This window comes from Lutjanus erythropterus, chromosome 1 (assembly GCF_056507025.1).
Source record: "Lutjanus erythropterus isolate fLutEry1 chromosome 1, fLutEry1.hap2, whole genome shotgun sequence".
Classification (NCBI taxonomy): Eukaryota; Metazoa; Chordata; class Actinopteri; order Lutjaniformes; family Lutjanidae; genus Lutjanus; species Lutjanus erythropterus.
This window is the reverse complement of record NC_139317.1, coordinates 40,974,346-40,994,360: the sequence shown is the minus strand read 5'-3', so window position 1 is coordinate 40,994,360 and position 20,015 is coordinate 40,974,346. Positions and strand designations below refer to the sequence as shown.

General features: G+C 40.9%; 1 protein-coding gene across 1 annotated transcript; it reads right to left on the bottom strand.

The window, feature by feature from the left end:
* Positions 1–6,215: 6,215 nt before the first annotated feature.
* LOC146333292 (synaptotagmin-1) lies at positions 6,216–19,720 on the bottom strand. Its single transcript, XM_084725141.1, has 5 exons — positions 19,669–19,720; positions 16,189–17,192; positions 10,626–10,797; positions 7,891–8,057; positions 6,216–7,778 (listed from the first exon to the last, which is right to left on the bottom strand). The coding sequence occupies exons 1-5, from the start codon at positions 19,688–19,690 to the stop codon at positions 7,629–7,631; spliced, it is 1,515 nt and encodes a 504-aa protein (XP_084581267.1). The 5' UTR covers positions 19,691–19,720; the 3' UTR covers positions 6,216–7,628.
* Positions 19,721–20,015: the final 295 nt, after the last annotated feature.

Here is a 20,015-nt window from a genome sequence, read left to right as displayed (position 1 = left end):
TATAAGTATATTTTGATTAGCATTAAGAGAACTCTAAGCAACTTTTAAAAAATGGCTACCCATTAAGAGACTATGCTGTGAAATGAAAAAACAACATTTTGTCAACTTTGTAAGACATCATCTCTGTCAAATTTTCCATCCAACAGAGTTGACTACTACATTTAATTAAAAAAAAGTAATTGCTAGGAGGGTGGCCAGTTACCAGGTTTAACAGCCAAGAGTTTGATCTTTTAAAATATATTTCCACAACATAATTGAAGAGTAAAAATCAAAACCCCCTCAAAACATACTTTTCGCTAAAAGGAATGTCAGGGGATCATCAAAGTCATTAGGAACCATTCTTTATGATAACCCATGCAATAATTGTTGAAATATTTCACTTACAATCAAAAGCATCAACTTAAATGACAGTGGAGTACCATGAACGCCTGTGCAAACCTTTATGGTAATCTATCTGGAAGTTGTTGAGATATTTCATCCTTGAGCAACGTTAGAGCCACACTGTTTGATTTCATAATGAAGCAATGTGGTAAGATTTACTTATTGTCCAAATCACTTCCCTCTTTCATCTTGCTTCGTGCGACAGCCCCACTGCTTGGTTCAATTTGCTGCTGCTGTGCTGGGCTGCAGACCAATTAGGAGCTTAATCAGCAGCATTGGACACACCTGTGCTCGGTGTGCCCTACACACACACACGATCCAGAGCAGCAGCCGGTCCTCGGCCAGATCTCCTCGTACCAAACATCTCTGTGTTGTGGCTTTTGTTTCATCTTTTGTTGTTTTTACTGCAAAACATCCATGCAGCACATTTTCATTCATCCACACCCAACAATACTGACTTTATAGATTCTCTCCCATTGTCTTGTTTGTGTTTTGATTATTTCTGTCCTAAATAAATCACTTTGATTTTCAGTTTACCCATGTATATCTCAATTTTGGACTGCAGCATTCATCAAACAGTTTGGTCATCTTTTTAATACTGGACCTCTATATCAGTCTGAAGAAACCCAGTAGTCAATACAAGTGATGATGAGGCAGTGTGTGGGAAGTTGTTTTTCAGTCTTTTTCTTGTGTTTTTAAAAGAGGACCGAAACTTTTTAATCTGTTTGTCATTGCAGCACTGAAAAACAGTTTGTTTGAGCGTGTGGGTGGCACGCTTCGACATCCAATTTAGAGGAGGACACATCCCCTCTACCCCCGGACAGAAAGGGCCCGCTGTCTCCTCAGATGAAAGCAGGTGCACAGTGACAGGCAGTAAATGTCAGACCGTGGGTCTAGTGAAGGCAACCGAGGGAGCTCGAGACTAAAGGAGTGAGTCATGGACGCATCCCGCAGTGCAGCGGGGAAGATGTTACAACTCCGTGAGGCTGGAGATCATTAGTTCCGAAGTCATTACCCAGATGTAATGCTCAACAATGATAGTTTCTACGCTAATGTGCCACAGTTTATAAAGATATTTCACACACAAGCCATCATGCCTGTAACCCCCACACAAATAGAGAAAACTTTGTCAGTATGATCTGCAGGCTGTTTCAGAGAGGAATTATTACTGACTTGTACCCAGAGGCCAGTCAGAGAGGTGAACACAGGTGGGCAAGCTGGCACGTGTGGATCGATAGTGCCAAATCACAGTGGACAGTCAGACCAGTGGAGGGTTGTTCGGGGACTGTGAGTCAGAGACTGCTGCTTACTGGAGTGGACAGAGTAAGCTCCTGTTTTATTTTTCTGTCCTTGTATTGGAGAGAACATAGAGTCTGGTCTGCTCACAGTCCAGGCAGTTTAATTTTACATAATGATTTCTCACATGAGAGAACACGGAGCATTTTGCCGTGGTTCACTGTACACCACGATGCTGCACAACAAAATGACTGCTTTTGCACTTGTTTCCACTGTAACTTATTGTGTGTTGTTAAAGAAAGTATAACATGTGAGGCAGTAATAAGCAACTCAATGAAATAATGAAGATTGGTCCCACTCTGCCACAGGGCACCCTTTGTTATTTAGGAGTTGTGATGGCTTTATTAATCGTTTACTTATACTTTATCAATTATTAAGAGCAAAACTGGGTTGCCAGGTTGAATCATTAATAGTCAGGTCATTTAAAATGCCAATAATTTGGCAACCCGGTAGCTCAGTTGGTAGAGAATGCAGCCCATGTACAGAGGCTATCAGTCATCAGCAGCAGCCATGGGTTTGACTCCTGCCTGTGGACCTTTGCTGCATGTCCTGTCAGTCAGTATAGGTTATATGGAGGTTTTATGTATGTATGTATGTATGTAGGTTTTTCAAAAATTGTGAATGGCTGCAACTACAGGAGGTCCTTGAACATGCAGTTATAGCAATAGACAAGCTTCAGGCACACAGGACATGCAGACACACAACCAATCTCATCTCCCCCAGGTTTAGAGAGATAATTAACTATAAATTCTGCAGTGTAATATATATGTATATATGTAGTTTCTGATATTATAATAAGCCAAACTTAGTCATATACCAAGTAATATTCATAATATTGTAATCATGTACTTAAATAAACCAGTTGATACAGCATCATTTGCATAGCCTAAGTCTAAATAGAGTCAAAATAAAACTGATTAACTGTTATAAGGCCTGGAAATGAATAGTGGAATGTCCAGATAAACATAAAGCTGGTTTGAAGTGAAAAACAGAAAAAGTACAGACAAAAATCTTGCAACATTGTTCATGCACCCAAACATCAGCCATTCCACTGTCAATCTGTGCAGGGTGCCAGGCTTCAGTACTGGATCATGTGTTCAGACCAGATTATCTGCTCATAATTACGAATAATGTATTTCAGTTTGTTTATACCTTTACCATCAAGTCTGTGGTTGTAAATGTTAATAATGTTAAATGGATTGTGGTGGAGACACTCTGCAGTATTTGGTAGAAGATCTGTGGTAAAGTGGACCTTTGGAGTGATCTACCTGATGAATTAAAAGCTAAAAAAATACTCAGGAACCTGCTGGAGGACGATGAACACCAGCAAAGACATTTTTTCATAACCTGGTTGCTCAAAAGTTCTCAATAATTACTTAGAATTGATAACAGATTAATTAACTCTTAATGAATCCATTAGTTTAACTTAAAACCACATGTAAAGGGTCAGTTATTAGACAATAGCACCAAAAAATCCCTCTGTATCCTACGTGTTTAGTGTGCCAAAATGCAAATTCACATTTAATTACACATGCAGTGTGATCTTCTGTGGGTTGTTTTGATGTGTCTTCGTAACAGTGGCAGAGTCACTGCAGGCCCACACAGGCAGAGGCTAACACTACGGATAGATCAAGAAAATCTCATTTACTTATCCTCCCCCAGGAGAGGAGGCCAGATCAGAGGAATGAAGAAAGGGAGGCATGTCTGTATCAAATGCTTTACAGCCTCACGCCAGAAATGTTATATTTTCATATCCTTTACACTTAACAGGATGTGTGGTATTTTGTGCTTTCGTGTTTAGAGGATTTACTCCCAAGCACCACAGACTGTTGGGAAAATATTTGCTGAAATTCATTTTAAGTCAGAGGGTATTGTGAAGTTACAGATAATTCCTCATCAGCATGGAGAAATAATAGATCAGCTCTGACTCTCCTCTTTTATTAAACTTAAACTTTACTTGGATTTGGTCATAGGAACAAAAACACACCTGATACATTATATTGCACTAAATCAAACCAAACTATTTTAACTTCACTGCAGAGTAACCTCAAACACATCTGGAGCTTTTCTGGCCCTCACTTCATGGACAGAAGTGATGGTTTAAGCCAGTAGAAGGTGCAAATTACAGAGCCAGGAAAGGAGCCATGAACTTGTACTAAAAGCGAAGAAAAACAGCTGACTAGGAAGCATGACTTGATATGATGAGTTTAATTAAGTGTGAGAATGTGTTTTCCTTCCAACTGGGCCCATGAGATGCAAATTTCCACATTTTACACATTGTAATGGTTTTCTGATTCACAAGGACCCAAGATGTGACTTTTTATGTGGGTGTGTGCATCAGTGTGTGTACTGTTCATGTATGTTTAGGCTACATAATGTGTATGTGGCATTTGTTTGGCGATCTGATATGACATAAGCTCACCCTGGGGTGTTAGATTACATCACCTTTGGATTGCACATGCTATAGATATTTATAACTATCGGGAGGGATGTCACCCCCTGTGAACAGGAAACAATGACTAAAAGATTTAGTCATAACACATGAAGCATACATTTGCCACAACATCTTTGTAAGGACGAGATGATGTGACAGGCAGGGTGACAAATCCACCAGGAGAGGCCAGGGGACAGCACTGCATATGTCTCAGGAATAGAAACAGGAACTGAGGGAAAATTCTGCATTAAAACAGAATTTTATTGAGCTTTTTCCACTAATCACAGCAGTAAGACTATTGGCTGTCTCATAGCGTTTTACTTTTAAAACTGCATACAAATGAGTTTTATTGGCTGTTATTTTATTGAGTGAAAGTCTTCCAGCTGTGACGCAAAAAATGTCCCCATATTCCCATAAAATCACCACGATGGCTGCCATAATGTCTGAGGAGTCCAGCATTTGTCTCTCAGTGACATCATTGTTAAAATTGGCCTCAGGAGGAGGGTATTTAAAAGATAATACCGGTGGTGGTTGATATTTTAGCCAATTACATACAGATTGTGTATGTAATTGTTATTTTTTTTGTTGTCTTTACCCATGCTAGCTGCATCACTCTCTGGATGGCGATGTCAGTGTGGGCTTGTCTGACGGTCACCCACTTTGGTCCAGGTGAAAGTTCTTGATAACTATCAGACGGATTGTGAAAAGTTTGTACAGACATTCAGGTTACCCAAAGCAATTATACCTAATGACTTTCTTTCTGTCTTTTTCTCTAGTGCTACCACAAAGTTGACATTTGTGATATTGAGTGAAATGTCCAAAACAGTGTGTTTTATGACCAAATACCTGCTAAACTAATTCCCATCTACTTTGTTTAATGCTACTCAGCAGATTTTACATGCTGTTAGTATGTTTTAGATGATGAGGATGTCAAACATTACACCTAATCATCACCATGTTATCATTTGTCACTCTGAACATTTTAGTGTGTTGATGTTAGCGTTTAGCTCAAAGCACTGCTGTCAGTCCAGAGTTGTTATGACTGCAGACTGTGAAGGTGTTTTCAGACGATGCCATGTGATTGTTCTGACGGACCATTATTCCAAAACCCCAGTAGTCCAAAAAAATGGCCCATTGGACTTAAAGCCCATTAGTCTGACAGCCTGTTATTCCGAAAATAAACAGCTATTACTCTGAAGGCCCATTGCTCCAAAAAGAAACATTCTCCCTGCAGTTGTTAGCTGAGTGACTGCTGGCCCTTTCCATGGTTCTGAATGGGTGGGTTTTTGCCCTGAATAAGTTATCTTTTGGACCTTACAGTACCAAAAAAGTACATTCCAAGTGATTTTTACAGCCACAAACAAAGAATAAATCCACCATCAGGCTGATCAAACCCTATGTCTAATCCTACCTAACAGCTGCATGGAGATTGTAGACTTTTGGAGCAATGAGCCTTCGGAGGAACAGGCATTTGTTCTCTGGATAATGGGCAGTCAGACAAGTGGGCTTTTGGGACATTTTTTGGACTACTGGGGTTTCAAACAATGGACAGCAGTGTCACCTGCTGGCATCGCTGTTCTGAATTCTGATTCTGAGACAACGACAAATTGTAATAAAACCACTGCATCTCCTGTACCTAATAACTTGTACTGTACACTACAGGCTGCTGATATCCACCTAGAGTCATTTCATCTCATTACAAAGCTAAAAGGAAACAGAAATGGAAGCAAATAGTTAGCAGTATGACTCAAGTGATATACAGTTTTGTTAACTGACTGCTTAACCATACTTTGAAGTTCATAGTGCTCAAAGACTGATCATTAAACTGTTGCTTTTCAACCATTATAAACTCCGGATGTAGTGGAAAAACAGCCGAGCACGCTCACAAGAGCCATCATTAATTTCATTATTTCCACCTGTGCTTTTTCCTACTGTGACATGCCAAAAGTTTTCCATTAAAAAAAAAGCTCATAAATGCAGTGCTTTCTCAAACCTGTCTTGTCTGTCCTTCCTTGAAGTTTCACTGTTTGTAAGTTTGCTGATTTGATCGCAGCCTCAGTTTCTGGAGAATCAACTCAATAAAAGCCACACCTGTTTGCCAAAATTCCTTCATATATCAATTTATTCTAAATTCTTTGAAACTGTTCCCTTTTTAAAAGCAAAGACATTCATATACAGTTGAGACAATACAGTACATGCCAGCAGGCATTAACATGGTCAATATACAATAAATACAAACACAACACAACAACTGATTTCTAGAAACTAAAAACATCTTAGGTTAGTATTAAGAAACCATTGAATTTTCATCATCATGTCATTATTATATATGTGAAGGCTGCCAAATAAAATGCTAAGGGTTGTTCAAATCCCCTTTTCAAATATTGAAATAAAGGAGTTATAAAACAATATTGACAGGATGTCTCTTAGTCTGGACAGTGTGGTGTTGACCCTTAAACTCTTGTTTTGAATGCTGACAGTAACAATAAAATTGCATTTGATTGCCAGATTGAATGATAGATGATTTAATTCATTTGTTGGTTTCTGACTGCCTTATGTTTACTCTGTGCAAGCCAATAGCGAGGGCAGCACAGTGTATAGTATAGTAATTCAGTGTATATTAGAGTAGTGCATGACAGACAGTCAATAATGTTATTTAGTAATGCTGCTGCCACATATTGCACAGCAGACAAAATATAGTGTAGTTCTTCATTCTTGTTTTGACTCATCTGCTTTGCATTAATATTGATTCAAATTATAAGTCTTATATTTTATTATGCATTTACTGTAAATTCAAAGACCAAATGCAAATAAATTCCAAACTAAGCTGTGAACTACAGAGCATCCACATGTTTACTGTAGCTTCAAGTAGTTGAGAGAAGAAAAGAAGTCCCGTTTGGAACTGAACAAAAAAAAAAAACAATAATTGAGCAGGCATGCCACACAAGGTGAGGCCACTGTGCCGGCTTCATACGTACAGTAATAGTAAGGAGAGGTGTTTACAGTATCTGGACAAATACTGGCACAGTATAATACACCACAGCAAATCACGAGCAGAGTGGCAACATATATACTCAGTAACTTTGCACATTTTTGGACATCCATCAAGTTCTAGTCAACATGAACATTTGTTGCCTCTGGGCACGATACAGACAGTACCACTACATCAACACAACCAGGATGATACAGTTATACAGACGACAGTGTTAAGAAGTCACAGTGGAAATCATCACAAAGGCAATGTTGGGATGCAGAATACTGTTGATATGGAGAAAGCTGCAGTACGTCTCCCCTCCATCCAGTGAGCAGTACTTCTTATCTAAAGCTCTGTAGACACTCATGGACCATCTTTATATTTATTATTTTATTCATGACCATTATCTGTTGGTAAATGACATGGGGAAAAGATCAAGTGTTGCCATGGCTACCAAAAATCAGCAAAAGACCTAAAAATAGATACTTTAAAAGTGGGGGAGTTTGGCACCTGGAGGAGGGACAGCAGCGCAGTCAGTCAGTCCTACAGCACATCTGATTGGATGGTGTGCCAGCGAGACGTCTCTATTTGTCCCCGACTGCACATTTCCTTCCAGTGTCCCTGTCCTGCCTCTGAAGTATCACTGCCAATCAACACGCGACCCAGAATACTGCTCTTAGTATAGAGACGGCCCTGTAGAAACACAGATATAACTGATTTTTAAAAATATGAAGATACTCACTTACCCATATCTCAGAATATTAACAAAATTTCACATCTGTGTTTAATATTTAGAAGGTCCTACCTGCATGACGATAAACTCAAGGACCAGTGGTAGCTGAGTGATGTCGCCAGAGGGCAGGTCAAACAGGAATGGAGCGTTCCAGACGGGATTTGGACCGCTGGCCCCTTTGGTCTCCTTGGTACTGATGACTTTCCCGTCCTGACGCAGGTTGATGACAACATAGTGATCTGTGGGGAAAAAATAGCATGCACAGTCATGATTTTGTTTATTTATGTCAGATCTTATCAAATCATTAGCAGTTTTGGTCAGTGATACTCATTGCAGTCTTGTGTGTTGTGTTGTTTTATCTTCAATTGGTCCAAACATTTTGATCTAAATCCTCATAACCCTATCGGGTCCAAATCTGCATCATCACTTCCAAAATATAATTTCCCTTGTAAATCCATTCTAGCATGCTAATTGGATTTACTAAAATTAAAAACCAGTGTGTCACTGTCAGACAAGAATCATGCATCTGCAAAGAGAACAGATTCTGCCAAACTACAGGAAGTATTTCATATAGATCACAAAGATCTCCAAACTGAACACACAACTGACAGCATCATTTAAATTTGGGAAACCAGATCATAGAAGGTGTTTTCTGTTTACAGAATCTGCAGCTTCTTCCTCTCCTCAGCGGAGTCGTCAAAGCAGAGCTTTAAATCAGATGTAGTGAGATATGATACAGACAGGAGGGGAAATGACACTGGCCTGATCGGTTCCTAATGTGATTATACTACAAGCCAATCAGGGATCCGGTCTGTCTGACTGTGGCTGAGACAACAGAGGAGAATCCAGACAGAGGCTGTAAACCTTAGGAGCAGCTTACATGTCAGTCATGTGTGTTCATGCGTGTTGCGGCTTACAGTGTGAGCATGCTATCCATCCACTTATGGAGTTTTGTGGATGTTGTTACATTTTCTACTGGTTGCCAAGGAGTCCATATTCTTCTAATATCTTAACCAAGTTTAGAGATTTTTGGTGTGGTACTCTTTTTTGCTTGTTTGTTTTTTGTCATGGTCTAGGGCAGGGGGCGGCACGGTGGTTAGCACTGTTGCCTCACAGCAACGCACAGCACAGAAAAGGTTCTGAGTTCAAATTCCCCAGCCGGCTGTGGGGCTGGGGAGCTTGGCAGGGGCAGGACCTTTCTGTGCAGAGCTTGCATGTTCTCCTCATGTCCGTGCAGGTTCTCTCCAGATACTCCAGCTTCTGCCCACAGTCCAAAGATTTGCAGCATAATAGGTTAATTGATAACTCTAAATTGCCTGTAGGTGTGAATGTTAGCATGAGTGATTGTTTTCTCTGTATCCTGCCTCTCACCCAATGTGATAGGCTCCAGCCCCCCTGGTTGAATGGGGTGGGAGTTGGGAGGCAGGAACTTGGAAGTTTAAAGCTGTAGGCAAATGTTTGAAAAGCCAAAAACTGGGAAAGGGTGCAGATGACCGGGAGAGAAAGAATGAATGAATAATATCTATGTAGGGGAAATAAACAAAAAAAAGTCTGCTGATGCTATTATGCTGACCTTTATTTCACTAAAATTCAACTTTTAAATCATTTCCCATCAGTTGCTTCCCCAGTTATTGCTAATGATTGATAATAATGGGGTGGGGGGTACCAACTTTTTTCAGCTTCTGAAGGGGGGCATGCCAGAAAAAGTTTGGGAACCACTGCCACAGCAAGAGAGAGAGTGCAGGGGCCTCTATCCCGACCATGGCTCTGAAATATCAGCAGTGTAACTGTGCTTTGTATTGATAAATCTGTGGTGCTGTCCAGACAGTGCTGAAGTAACAGACAGATTTGCAAAATTGCCTTTTTCTCTTAGTCCCACCCCTCTGTTAGTTTTATCATGGATCTGTAATATTCTCTTAATTATAAATCTAAGTCTAAACCATCATTCATGAGTTGGTTTGCTAGTGGCGGGTGAACGCAACTAATCAGTTTATTTAAAAGAACCAGTCTTCTCATCACTAGGGTGCTCCTATTGGGCCATCCCCCCAGTTAAAAATGAACAAATCACTTTCTGTGTTCTTGTATGTGAGAGTTGTTGCATGTAGTGATGAACCAAATGAATCAGAGACTAAATGCAGAGTGAATATGGACTCAAACATCCAGAAATGTTACTTCGGAACCTCTGTATGAGTAAAAGGGCAACAAGTTTTATAATTTCACGAGGTGATGATATGTAAATGTTGTGTTGCTGCCTCCAGGTGTCCTGTGAGATCAGTTATAGCAGGTAAAATGTTACTACATGCATTAAAGTTTTGGTAAACCAAACCAAACCAGTTGCTATTGTGTCTTCAAGAGAGTGTCCAAAAAGGCAGCATCTGTCATTTTTTCCAAATATTTAAACAAGCTACTTTCATGTTTTCCAGAAAAGCGACCTCTTGTGATGCAAATACAGAAGTACAGATGAAACTGTTTGAAAATTTCCTATCACAATTATAGTGACAGTTAGCTGTGGTACTGTTGAAAATGATGAATTATGCACACACTGAAATAATTTCTCCAAGTTTTATTTTGAACCCTCTCAATGATTTAAAATGAATGTGATGCCACATTCTTTGCTATGTCAATGTTTTCATTGACGCAAAGCAAACCCACGTTGTTGTTGCATCTGGGAGACTGTGTCTAACTTTAGTTGATTCTGAACGGTTCTTAAATACAGATGTTTCAGATGAGTTACTTTGTCTTGTTTTCAAAGGCACCATCAAAGGCATTTACTCCCCAATGTTTTTTTTTTTTTTTTTGGTCTTTACCTGGAGCCCCTGGGATCCTTGTGAGCTTGGCCAGACTCTCAGCTTTTCGCACCATCACCTTGATGCGCTGGGCCAGCGTCTGGTACTGCAGCAGGATAAACAGCTGGCCCAAAGCCCGCGGCACACAGACCGAGCTCTTCCTGTGACCCAGCGTTTCCTGAGAACTCACACTCTGTGGGTGGGAAAAACCACAGATAAAGAAAAATGTGAGAAACTTAGCAAGAGGGGGAAAAACAGTCTTCTTTCACTCTGCAGATGTTCCCTTCATCCTTTGGGAGGCTGGCAATGAAATGAAACCAAGGAGAGAAACCAAGAGAGTAGAGCAGATTCAAGAAAAACCCATGACTATGTTTCTGTAGTTGTGTCAGTGAAAGAGTCGCCCAAAGCATCAATACTGTCAGAATCAATGTTTCAGTTCCCCTTCAAAGGATTCTCTCAAAACGAATGGTTAATAGTTTCAATCTGTCTCAGTTTTTCTTCTTCTAAAGCATATCTCAAAAAACATCATCTGTTTTTATTCGTGAGGCGTCTTGGATTGACCTGCCTGAGGAGCTCAGCTGCGCTAAATATGAATCGCATTTTCAATCACTTAAAACTAATTGGTTATATTGGTTATAGTTATATGTAGCTGTCAGGGTTAAGCCAATTTGACCATTCATCCTAAAATAATACAGGCGGTCATGCACTGAGGCTCTTTGGATAAAAGTAATATCTAATGTGTAAATATGTTGGTAATTTCCATCTGATTTCATGTCAGATCTCATTAGCTTGCATTGTTTGGGGTCCGGTGAGTCACAGTCTGCTGTCAAATGGCTGAGTTTTAGCCCGCCAGTGGTTTTTTAAGGCCGGGCAGCAGAGTGTGAAGGAGATTTCATCCAACAAGTGAGTTTCGGTTCACTGCCTCTGTCTGTCACTACAACCTTCGTCAATCACACTTACACTGCCTTTTTAAAAGGAGAGATGTTATTCTGCAAACACAAACCTTAAAGCTATGGCAAGAGATTTGTTTTTTTTCAACCTTTCATCAGTTTCCAGCTGATACTGGTGACTTCACAGGCTGCGTAAAGCCAGCTTCCTAATGCTAAAACCTGACAATTTTCCCTGGAAGATCAAAATTAATATTCAGCAAATATTTTATTGTTAATACATAGATTTCACAATCATTAAGTGAAAAACTGGGCTATGAGAAATGGTGATTAGATGTCATATCTATGTAAGAAATGCATTTTTTCTCATAAATCATTGACACTCAAGCCTTCATTGAGCAGTAAAATCTGTGTTGCGCTCCTCTTCTGCTGTGTCTCTATCCTGTTTTCTCCAAAACTGTGACTGAAGAGATCAAGTAATTCAATTTAAGATTGTTCTGAAAAGCTGGCGGTATAACTGCATCCTCTGCATTCTCAAAATGTATCTATATTTCTAAAAAAACATACAGCAACTACTTTTATATCAGTCACATAATGATGTTAATGATGTGAACATTGTTATCCACCACCAAAAACTTATATAGAACATGTATTTTTTATAAATTTTTCAGGATCTCATTTTTGCATGGAGATTGCAGAAGTCGGTTATTATTTGGTAACTCTGTTCACTCTACTGTAGATATCTTTGGTTACATAAGAGACTAAGAGATTATATGAGTCATTCAGTGATCTCCAAAGCATGGAAACCTCAGAAGAGACGGGGAAAGGTAATGCGAGACTCACTCCAAGCATTATTTATGCAGGAATGATTGACTGAACATTCACACAAGCTGCTCAGTGCACCAGCACCATCTTTAGTTTGTGTTAGTAGCTTAGAAGAGTAAAATATCTCTAATTCTACTGATACAGTGAAACAAACAGTAATGTGTGTACTGGTGGCTGAAAGCTAGGATATTTTATGAGCCGAACAATTTAATCAGTATTGTTTCAATATAGCTTCTGCCCACTAGTGGCAGCATTGAGACGGTTGAAAGTGTTGTCTGCATTTCCACCACGGTCTTATGACGTGAGGATTACAAAAATTTTCCACTGACAAATGAAAAAATAGCTGTTTTTACATGTAAATATCAACAGTGACGCTATACAATGTGTAGGACAGGCGCCTGCAAATTCCTGCTGGATTCCATCCTCAGCGTAAATTTTCTGGACTTCATTTCTGGTCCATCTGATGGTACGGTTTCTCTCGTAGTTCCATGTTGATGTGTCAAAGCTACACAATGAACAAAAAAACATCTGCAGATTTTGAAACATCGTGGCTTCAATAAAAGGCTGCAAGTGCTCAACCAGTCAGAAATATTCAGCGCCGCAAGCTCAGCGCCGCAAGGGGCACGGCACTGGGAGTGACCCATAGCAAAAAAGTCTCATAACTTCCAAATGGATTCACAGACTTGCATAAAATTTAGTGGAAAGATCGAGTCAATGGACAGCTGATTAACTGCTCATGCCAATTGGCAAAAAAAGGGGTGTGGCAGTGGGAGTGGCCTATAACAAAGGGAGGCATCACTGCACTCAGCAGAGCCCCTCTTTCATAACTCATGAACCGTTTCTCATACATGTGGGAGGTATCAATGGTCTCAGTAGAGATGCATCCAGTCACACACACACATTGCTCTTTGCTAACAGGCTAGCCATGACAGATAGATAATTCAATTGTCTATCAGGGCTGGGTTTTGCAGACTTTCTGCACCCTGGTGATGGATTCCCTATGATGTGCAATGATTTCTAGTAATGTTGAGTCACTCTAAACTCCAACTCAGCAGCAGAACTGTGTGGGGTTGTTTTTTTTTGTTTGTTTGTTTGTTTTCTTTGTTTGTTTGTTTTTTTTTTTTTTTTTTTTTACAATACCTGGCCTTCTGCTTTCGGCACAGAAGCTCAAATAGCAATCATCTAGCAGGCCAAAGAGACCCAGAAAATTATCTAAATTATAGCTCAAGGACCAAAAAAATAACACTGGTGATGCTCTGTTTTTTAAGCCTGATGCAGCAACAGATCATAAAATATCTGTTGTGGACAAAATATCACATGTTCCCAGTTCTGTCACCAGTTTATATGGATTGAGGATTAATCATTCCTATATGCATTCCTAATGTTATTCAGACTATTATGTATGTTGTTTGTATGCTTATTGGTTGACAATACAAAGCAGATGTTAATGGCCATTTTCCAGAAATGAGTGATGATGACTGTGATTAAAAAAAAAAAAAAAGCCTGCATGCTCAGAAAATGAATCACTTAAGGCTGATCATGCAATAGCAGCACTGTCGTGATCAGCCTCCTCCAGTGCTAAATTGCACCATCCTCAAATTGCTGCCACGTCATGCCCCCTTTTCCCATGACATGTCAAAACGAGTAATGTACTGCAGATGAGTAATCATCAATACACCGGCTGGTCCCATTACGCTGATTACAAAACCTGGTGTTTTACTATAAATCCAGGAAGCGCCTACATGAAAAGATGGAGTCACCGCCGCACAGCCTCCGTATGTACGCCCACTCTTTAAAGAATTATCCGGATTGCTGAGCAGCCCCGCTTTTTCACAGCAGCCTCCTGCTCCACAACCACACGGTTACACACACTCACACCCGGCAGCTGACGTCACTGAGGAAGAGGACGATGATGAGGGGTGTGTGTAGGGCATTGACATGAAAGGAGGGACAGAGGTGAATACACGTGGCTCTGATTTTCACATTGCTGTAAAACATAAGAAATAATACAGGCCTTCCTGTGGAGCACGCTGCACGTCACAGTGACTGACTGACTTATGTCTAGTGAAACATCAGGACCCCCTCCCTTCAAAAGCATGTTATTAATGCCCTCTGGCAGTGTTTCAACAGAACCACAGAGGGCACGGCGTGGGCGCACTGCCAATTTGCTGCACTCTGCTTGTTTGCTCTGCAGTCACTAACAACAATGTCACCATGACTAACAACAGTGGAAAACGGGCTAATGGGAGAACTGATTAGACGCTACATTCCTTCATGGATAAAACATGATATGCGCTATTTATACTGTAGGGCTGCGTGCCTAGTTTCCCTATCCATTAAATCAGCTGAACATGCAGATTTGGTAAAAAAGTTTTTTGAAAGAAATATCATTGTACATTCACTACGATCAGGGAGAGCAGTTCAAAAGGGCACACAGTCAGTGGCAAAAAAATGAGTTATGATCCCCACCACTCAAAAACACACACACACACACACACACACACACACACACACACACACACACACACAAAGCCCACAATCCAACCTGCTTGGCATAAAAGCTAGAAACAGCTAGGCTATGTCTGTTTCAGGAAGTCACTAGCCTGACTCACAGGATGTAGACTGTGGATATAAGCCTGTTATTGGTCACCTGTTTCAGGTGGTAAAGTGGCATCTGCTAACTGGGTTTTCATCCTCAGTTGCTACAGTAAACAACAACAACCTCTGAGCCAGCATCCTACACACTGAACACTGCAAATTAGCACCTGGATTGTTAAACAGCTAGCAGCTATTACCTTTTTTTGGCAGTGATTTAGACATGTTAATGCCAGGGCTCCCCTCCCAACGTGCAAATGTTTCACGAAAAGGAGTCCCCTCTGCAGAAGCACCATTGCTGCATCCTGGCCTTGGCGCTGCCTGAGATAATTATGATTGGTTTAGAGAAATACAAACAAGGCAGAGCCATTTTTCCCCTGTAGCAGAATGATAATGTGTGGAGTCAGAACCCTTCTCCATCGCTGGGGCTGGGTGTCGTTTGAAAAATGATGATACAAGTATCAGTATGAGTACCCATGAGTACTTCATTTGACACCTCTCTTCAAAGGTCCCTTTTTATGAAGAATGCTTGCAGTGATTGGCTGTGAGCAAAACCATATAAATGTTCTACATATCGTTTGAAGTTTCAGACTGCTTGGTACTGGGTTATTTCAACTGATACCATAAAACAGTGTTTCCTTAAAATTAAAAGTTACAACTTTTAAAATTTGTATCTGTATGTATGTATCATGTATCTTGTACCTTGTCACTGATGATCATGTGTAGTCGTGTAGTCTTGTGTATTGTTCAGAGCTGTGATTAGGTTTGGGTAGGCTGCAGATTTCAAATTGGGCCATGGCATTTTTAAGTTTGGGAATGGCTGTTTTTGTACAGATTAAACATATGTCTTATGACATGTTAAACCAGGACAGGAGTTCCGTCATGTTTCCAGTCTTTGAGCTAAGCTAAGCAAACTAGCTGCTGGCAGTAGCTCCATATTTAGCTAAATGAGAACGGTGTTCATCTTCTCATCTAACTTTCAGTAAGAAGGCAAAAAAGTTGCTTTTCACTTTTGCAAGAAGCTCATCATTAAATCCTTCTTGTCACTTTTATGAGTCTGTGCAGATACTTTTACTTGGTTCTCAGGTCCTGTTTGGGCTCAAGTCCAAATGCTGACACCCTCCTACTCTGGGTCAGAAGAAATGTAATCTGCATTCTGCAGTGTTCAGTGTTTTCCAATGCATTTGTGTGTTTTCTTACTTTATAGGCTCTTTCATTGAAACCTTAATTGTAATGCATATACATCAAATGAGTGAAATCATACATTCACAGTATACCTTTTTCAGCTTGCTTTTAGTTGGAGTAAGCTGCCTGGTGTAGGTGGTGGTGGTGTCAGGCTCCCAATCCATCTGCTGACAGGGCACCTCCACCACACCCAGCGCTGCCTCTCTCAGGCCTGAGAAGTCCCTGCTGTAGACAGCCAGTCTCAAGGTGCAGGTGCGCAGCTCCTCCACAGAGCCCACCTGCAGCACAAAGCTCTGGCTGTGGAGGTCTGGGCTGAGGCTCCGGCGCCGAGAGGCTATCTGCTGAGGGGAGGGGCAGAGGGGAGGGAGGCTGGCCCGGACAAACACCCCACTGCGCCTTCGACTGGACCCTGAGAGCCCCAGGATGTTGACCACCAGGGTGCCACCGGCGGAGGAGAACAGCAGAGAGAAGTGCAGGAGAGGAGCAGGCTTGGATGGGATGGACAGAGAGTTAGAGCCATACTGTGATATACCTGGGTCCCCCTGCTGGGTGGGAGATCTGGCAGCACCAGCAGTCAGCTGACTGCTTTCGTTGTAAAGAAAACTTTCTCCGCTCACTGTGCTGCGCCGACCCATCGCTCTACGGGACTTGGACACCAGACTCAGCTTAGTGAGGGAGGGCAGAGACGCTCTGCCGTGACTTGCACGTTTATTGGGTGAGATGGGAACAGCCGGGGTGCTGAGGCGCCTCATGGGAAATGAGGCTCCAGGAGACTGCACCAGCTCTGCTGATCTGGTCGGGCTGATGTCAAAGGGCAGGGCACTGAGGTCATCCTCGGAGGGAGAGGAGCTGCTTTTCGAGGAAGGGAACTCCAACACGTCACCATCCAGCTCCTCATACTGCTGCTTGACAGGCTGAGTACACGGAGACGGAGTCAGTGTCACAGTCACCCTCTCAGCACAATGAGGAGACAAGAAAACTGCCTCCTTGTCTTCAGATGAGACTTTCTTCTTTCTGCGGCAGCAAAAGATGCAACCGAGAACCAGACAGTAGCAGAACACAGCCAGGCCCACGGCCAGCACGATCTGCAGGTGAACTAGACAGAAAACAAAGAAGTTTAATATTGTGCTAGTAGGATTAATGAGGAGGATGAGACAATGAGATGGAGTGAATCTGTGAGTTATCATGGAAAAGAAAGCAAAAATATCTCTAAATAAAAGTTTTGTGCTGTTGAGTGACCTGTCAGTAAATGGAAAAATCAAAGCAAGACTGTAAATAAAGCCAAATTCAGCAGGAAAGATCTGAGGAAATCTGACTCAAAACATGATGTTGTTGTGTCTACCCTCTGCATCCTTAATGAGATTAAAGAGGAAATGTCTCAGGGTTATAATCATTACTGTATAAAGGGTATTGTCACAGTTACTGCTTTGATCCAAAGCAGGAGCAGTGCACAGCGCGTTAGTGTCAATTTTCCTGGCAATCGCATTGTGAGCAAGAGTGTGTGTATTCATCACTCGAACATCTTGTTGATTACGCAGTCATGGTCACCATTGTGATTTTAGCCAGTGAAGCTATTATAGTTATTCAGTATTCACAAAACAAAAGCTTGATCAAACATTTCCCCACACACTGACAACATTACTTTACATGAGACATTCATTTGAAAAAAAAAAAAAGCAAGATAAACACCATTCGTAAAATGAATAAACCAACACTAGTTTGATTGATATTTCTCAAAATGATTTATGAAAACTATAAAAAGACAAACACTCCTGTTTGATTGATAATCCTGGGGGTGGACAAAAAACATTTGTTTTTGAGAATAAACCCTTCACATATTCATTCTGATGAGTGTTCCAACACAGAAACTACTACATACCAATTACATACTAAAATATTCAAATCATGTCATCATGGCCGCACCATTACACCAAATGTAAAATCCTTAATGCCTTTACAGTGTTTTAATCGTTTTACATTAAAGAAATATTTGCATACTGCAATTACCAGAAACATGGAATCTATGGGTCTGATCAGCCTGCTCTATGAAAAGCCATGATGGAGCTGACACAATGAAGCTGTTAAAGCTGAACCCTGACGTTCATTTAACATCACATAATGAGGGTGTATTGGGATGACTCACACATCAGACACACTGCTGCATTGTGGTGAAAACAAGGTTGGAGAAGCTGTGTGACCATTAAGGTAAACAACCAGCAATGACAATGAAAAGCAAGCTAAATGTGGGAGGATGTCTTGCATTTAGGTGCACCACATCTTTGATAGGAATGGATTTGTTAAATTGGGAGCTAAAAATCTCACCTGATTCTCTGAGGGGTGTGTTCCAATAAGTACCATACATCAGTTCTCACACGAGGCTTATCAGACAGTAAAAGCACACTGCGCAAGGTGAATACTAATAAAGATAAGATCACTATCAAAGCAAGTGAGTGCCAACTGTCAGTGCAGATCCATTTCAGCCCTGTTAAAGAGCCTGTCCAGGAGCAGGCAGCTCCTCAGACAGCCTCCATTAAAAGATGAAAGTAGATGAAAGAAGGGCTGAATGCAGCAGTGATGTTAGAAAATAAAGGCTGATGGAATGGGTCTAAAACATGACTCACACTGGCCAGCCGGTGGACATGATTACAGACCAAATGAGGTAATGGTGAAACCTGAGCTGTGCCAATTCAGCATTTAATGCAGAAATCTGGACTGCGGTGTGCAAAGTTGGGCTGCATGATACGGCAAGAGTAAAAATAATATTGCAGTTACACAGATATGATTCACGAGTGGTGAGGAATGATCATTTTTGCATCACAATTTTCATTTTCACTGAAAAAAGGGCATATTAAAATGATGGGTCTGAAGCAAACTAATTTGTTTTCTTACATCTGGAAAACAAGATATGTAGGCCAGGGCATCTCTGCAGCACTACAATACCTCATTATACTGTAATGCTGCTTTGTCACACATTTTTCCTTTGAGAAAAAAATTGCAGCTTCGATTAGGATATTGCACTTGGCCACATTTCAGTTTTGATAATATTTCAATTCATTGTGCAGCCCCAGTGCAAAGACTGTAGATTCCACTTAATCATGCATCTAGACAGTAATAACAACAATGCAGTATAGTAATATACTAAGCTTATTTTAACCTCTGGGGTAGAATAATCTCGTTTATTTGTCTACAAGCTGTTGGTCCTTATTCATACAACGTTATCTAAAGCAAACAGAATGAGGGACACCTTCTCAATGAGTAGCTGCCTCTCTCCACAGTTTATACCTCAGTTGTCTGAGTGCATAAAGATCCCTCTCCTCCTCTTCAGCTGTCCTGTCCTCTTACCTCCAGCTCTTCTTCATCATGTTTGAGATCAGTTTTAACAGTATAAGCAGCATAATAGATTATGTCTTTATATCTCTATTCTATATCTGTCCTGCGCCCTGATATTTGCATTTTTTTTCTTTCTGTCGGAAAAATAATGAAGCTTCAAATGATAAGGAGCTTACACACTAAACAGAGACAGTTAAAGTAAGAAACACACATGCTCAAAAATATTTAAGGCTTTTTCCTACCTCCCAGAGTGTACTGCGACATGTTCCCATACAGTTTGGTTTGTGTGTGTGTGTGTGTGTGTGTGTGTTGAGTCAGGGTGAGCGCCGTTTATGAGAGCGCTCCATCGCCAGTGCGCAGGGACCTGAAGCCTTCCAGCCAATAGATTGAAGCGGGTGACTGAGCTTTTATTTCAAGCGCACTGACTGTGCGAAAGAGACAGAGAGTCCACTGCCTCCTGAAATACAGTTCAGCCTCCCAGCGCTGCCCTTCACTGTCTCTTTTTTCTTTCTCTTTTTCCACAGTAATGTAATATATTGGTCATATACTGCACTATGTCTTAGCGTTACTTAATATAATTTACTTCTTA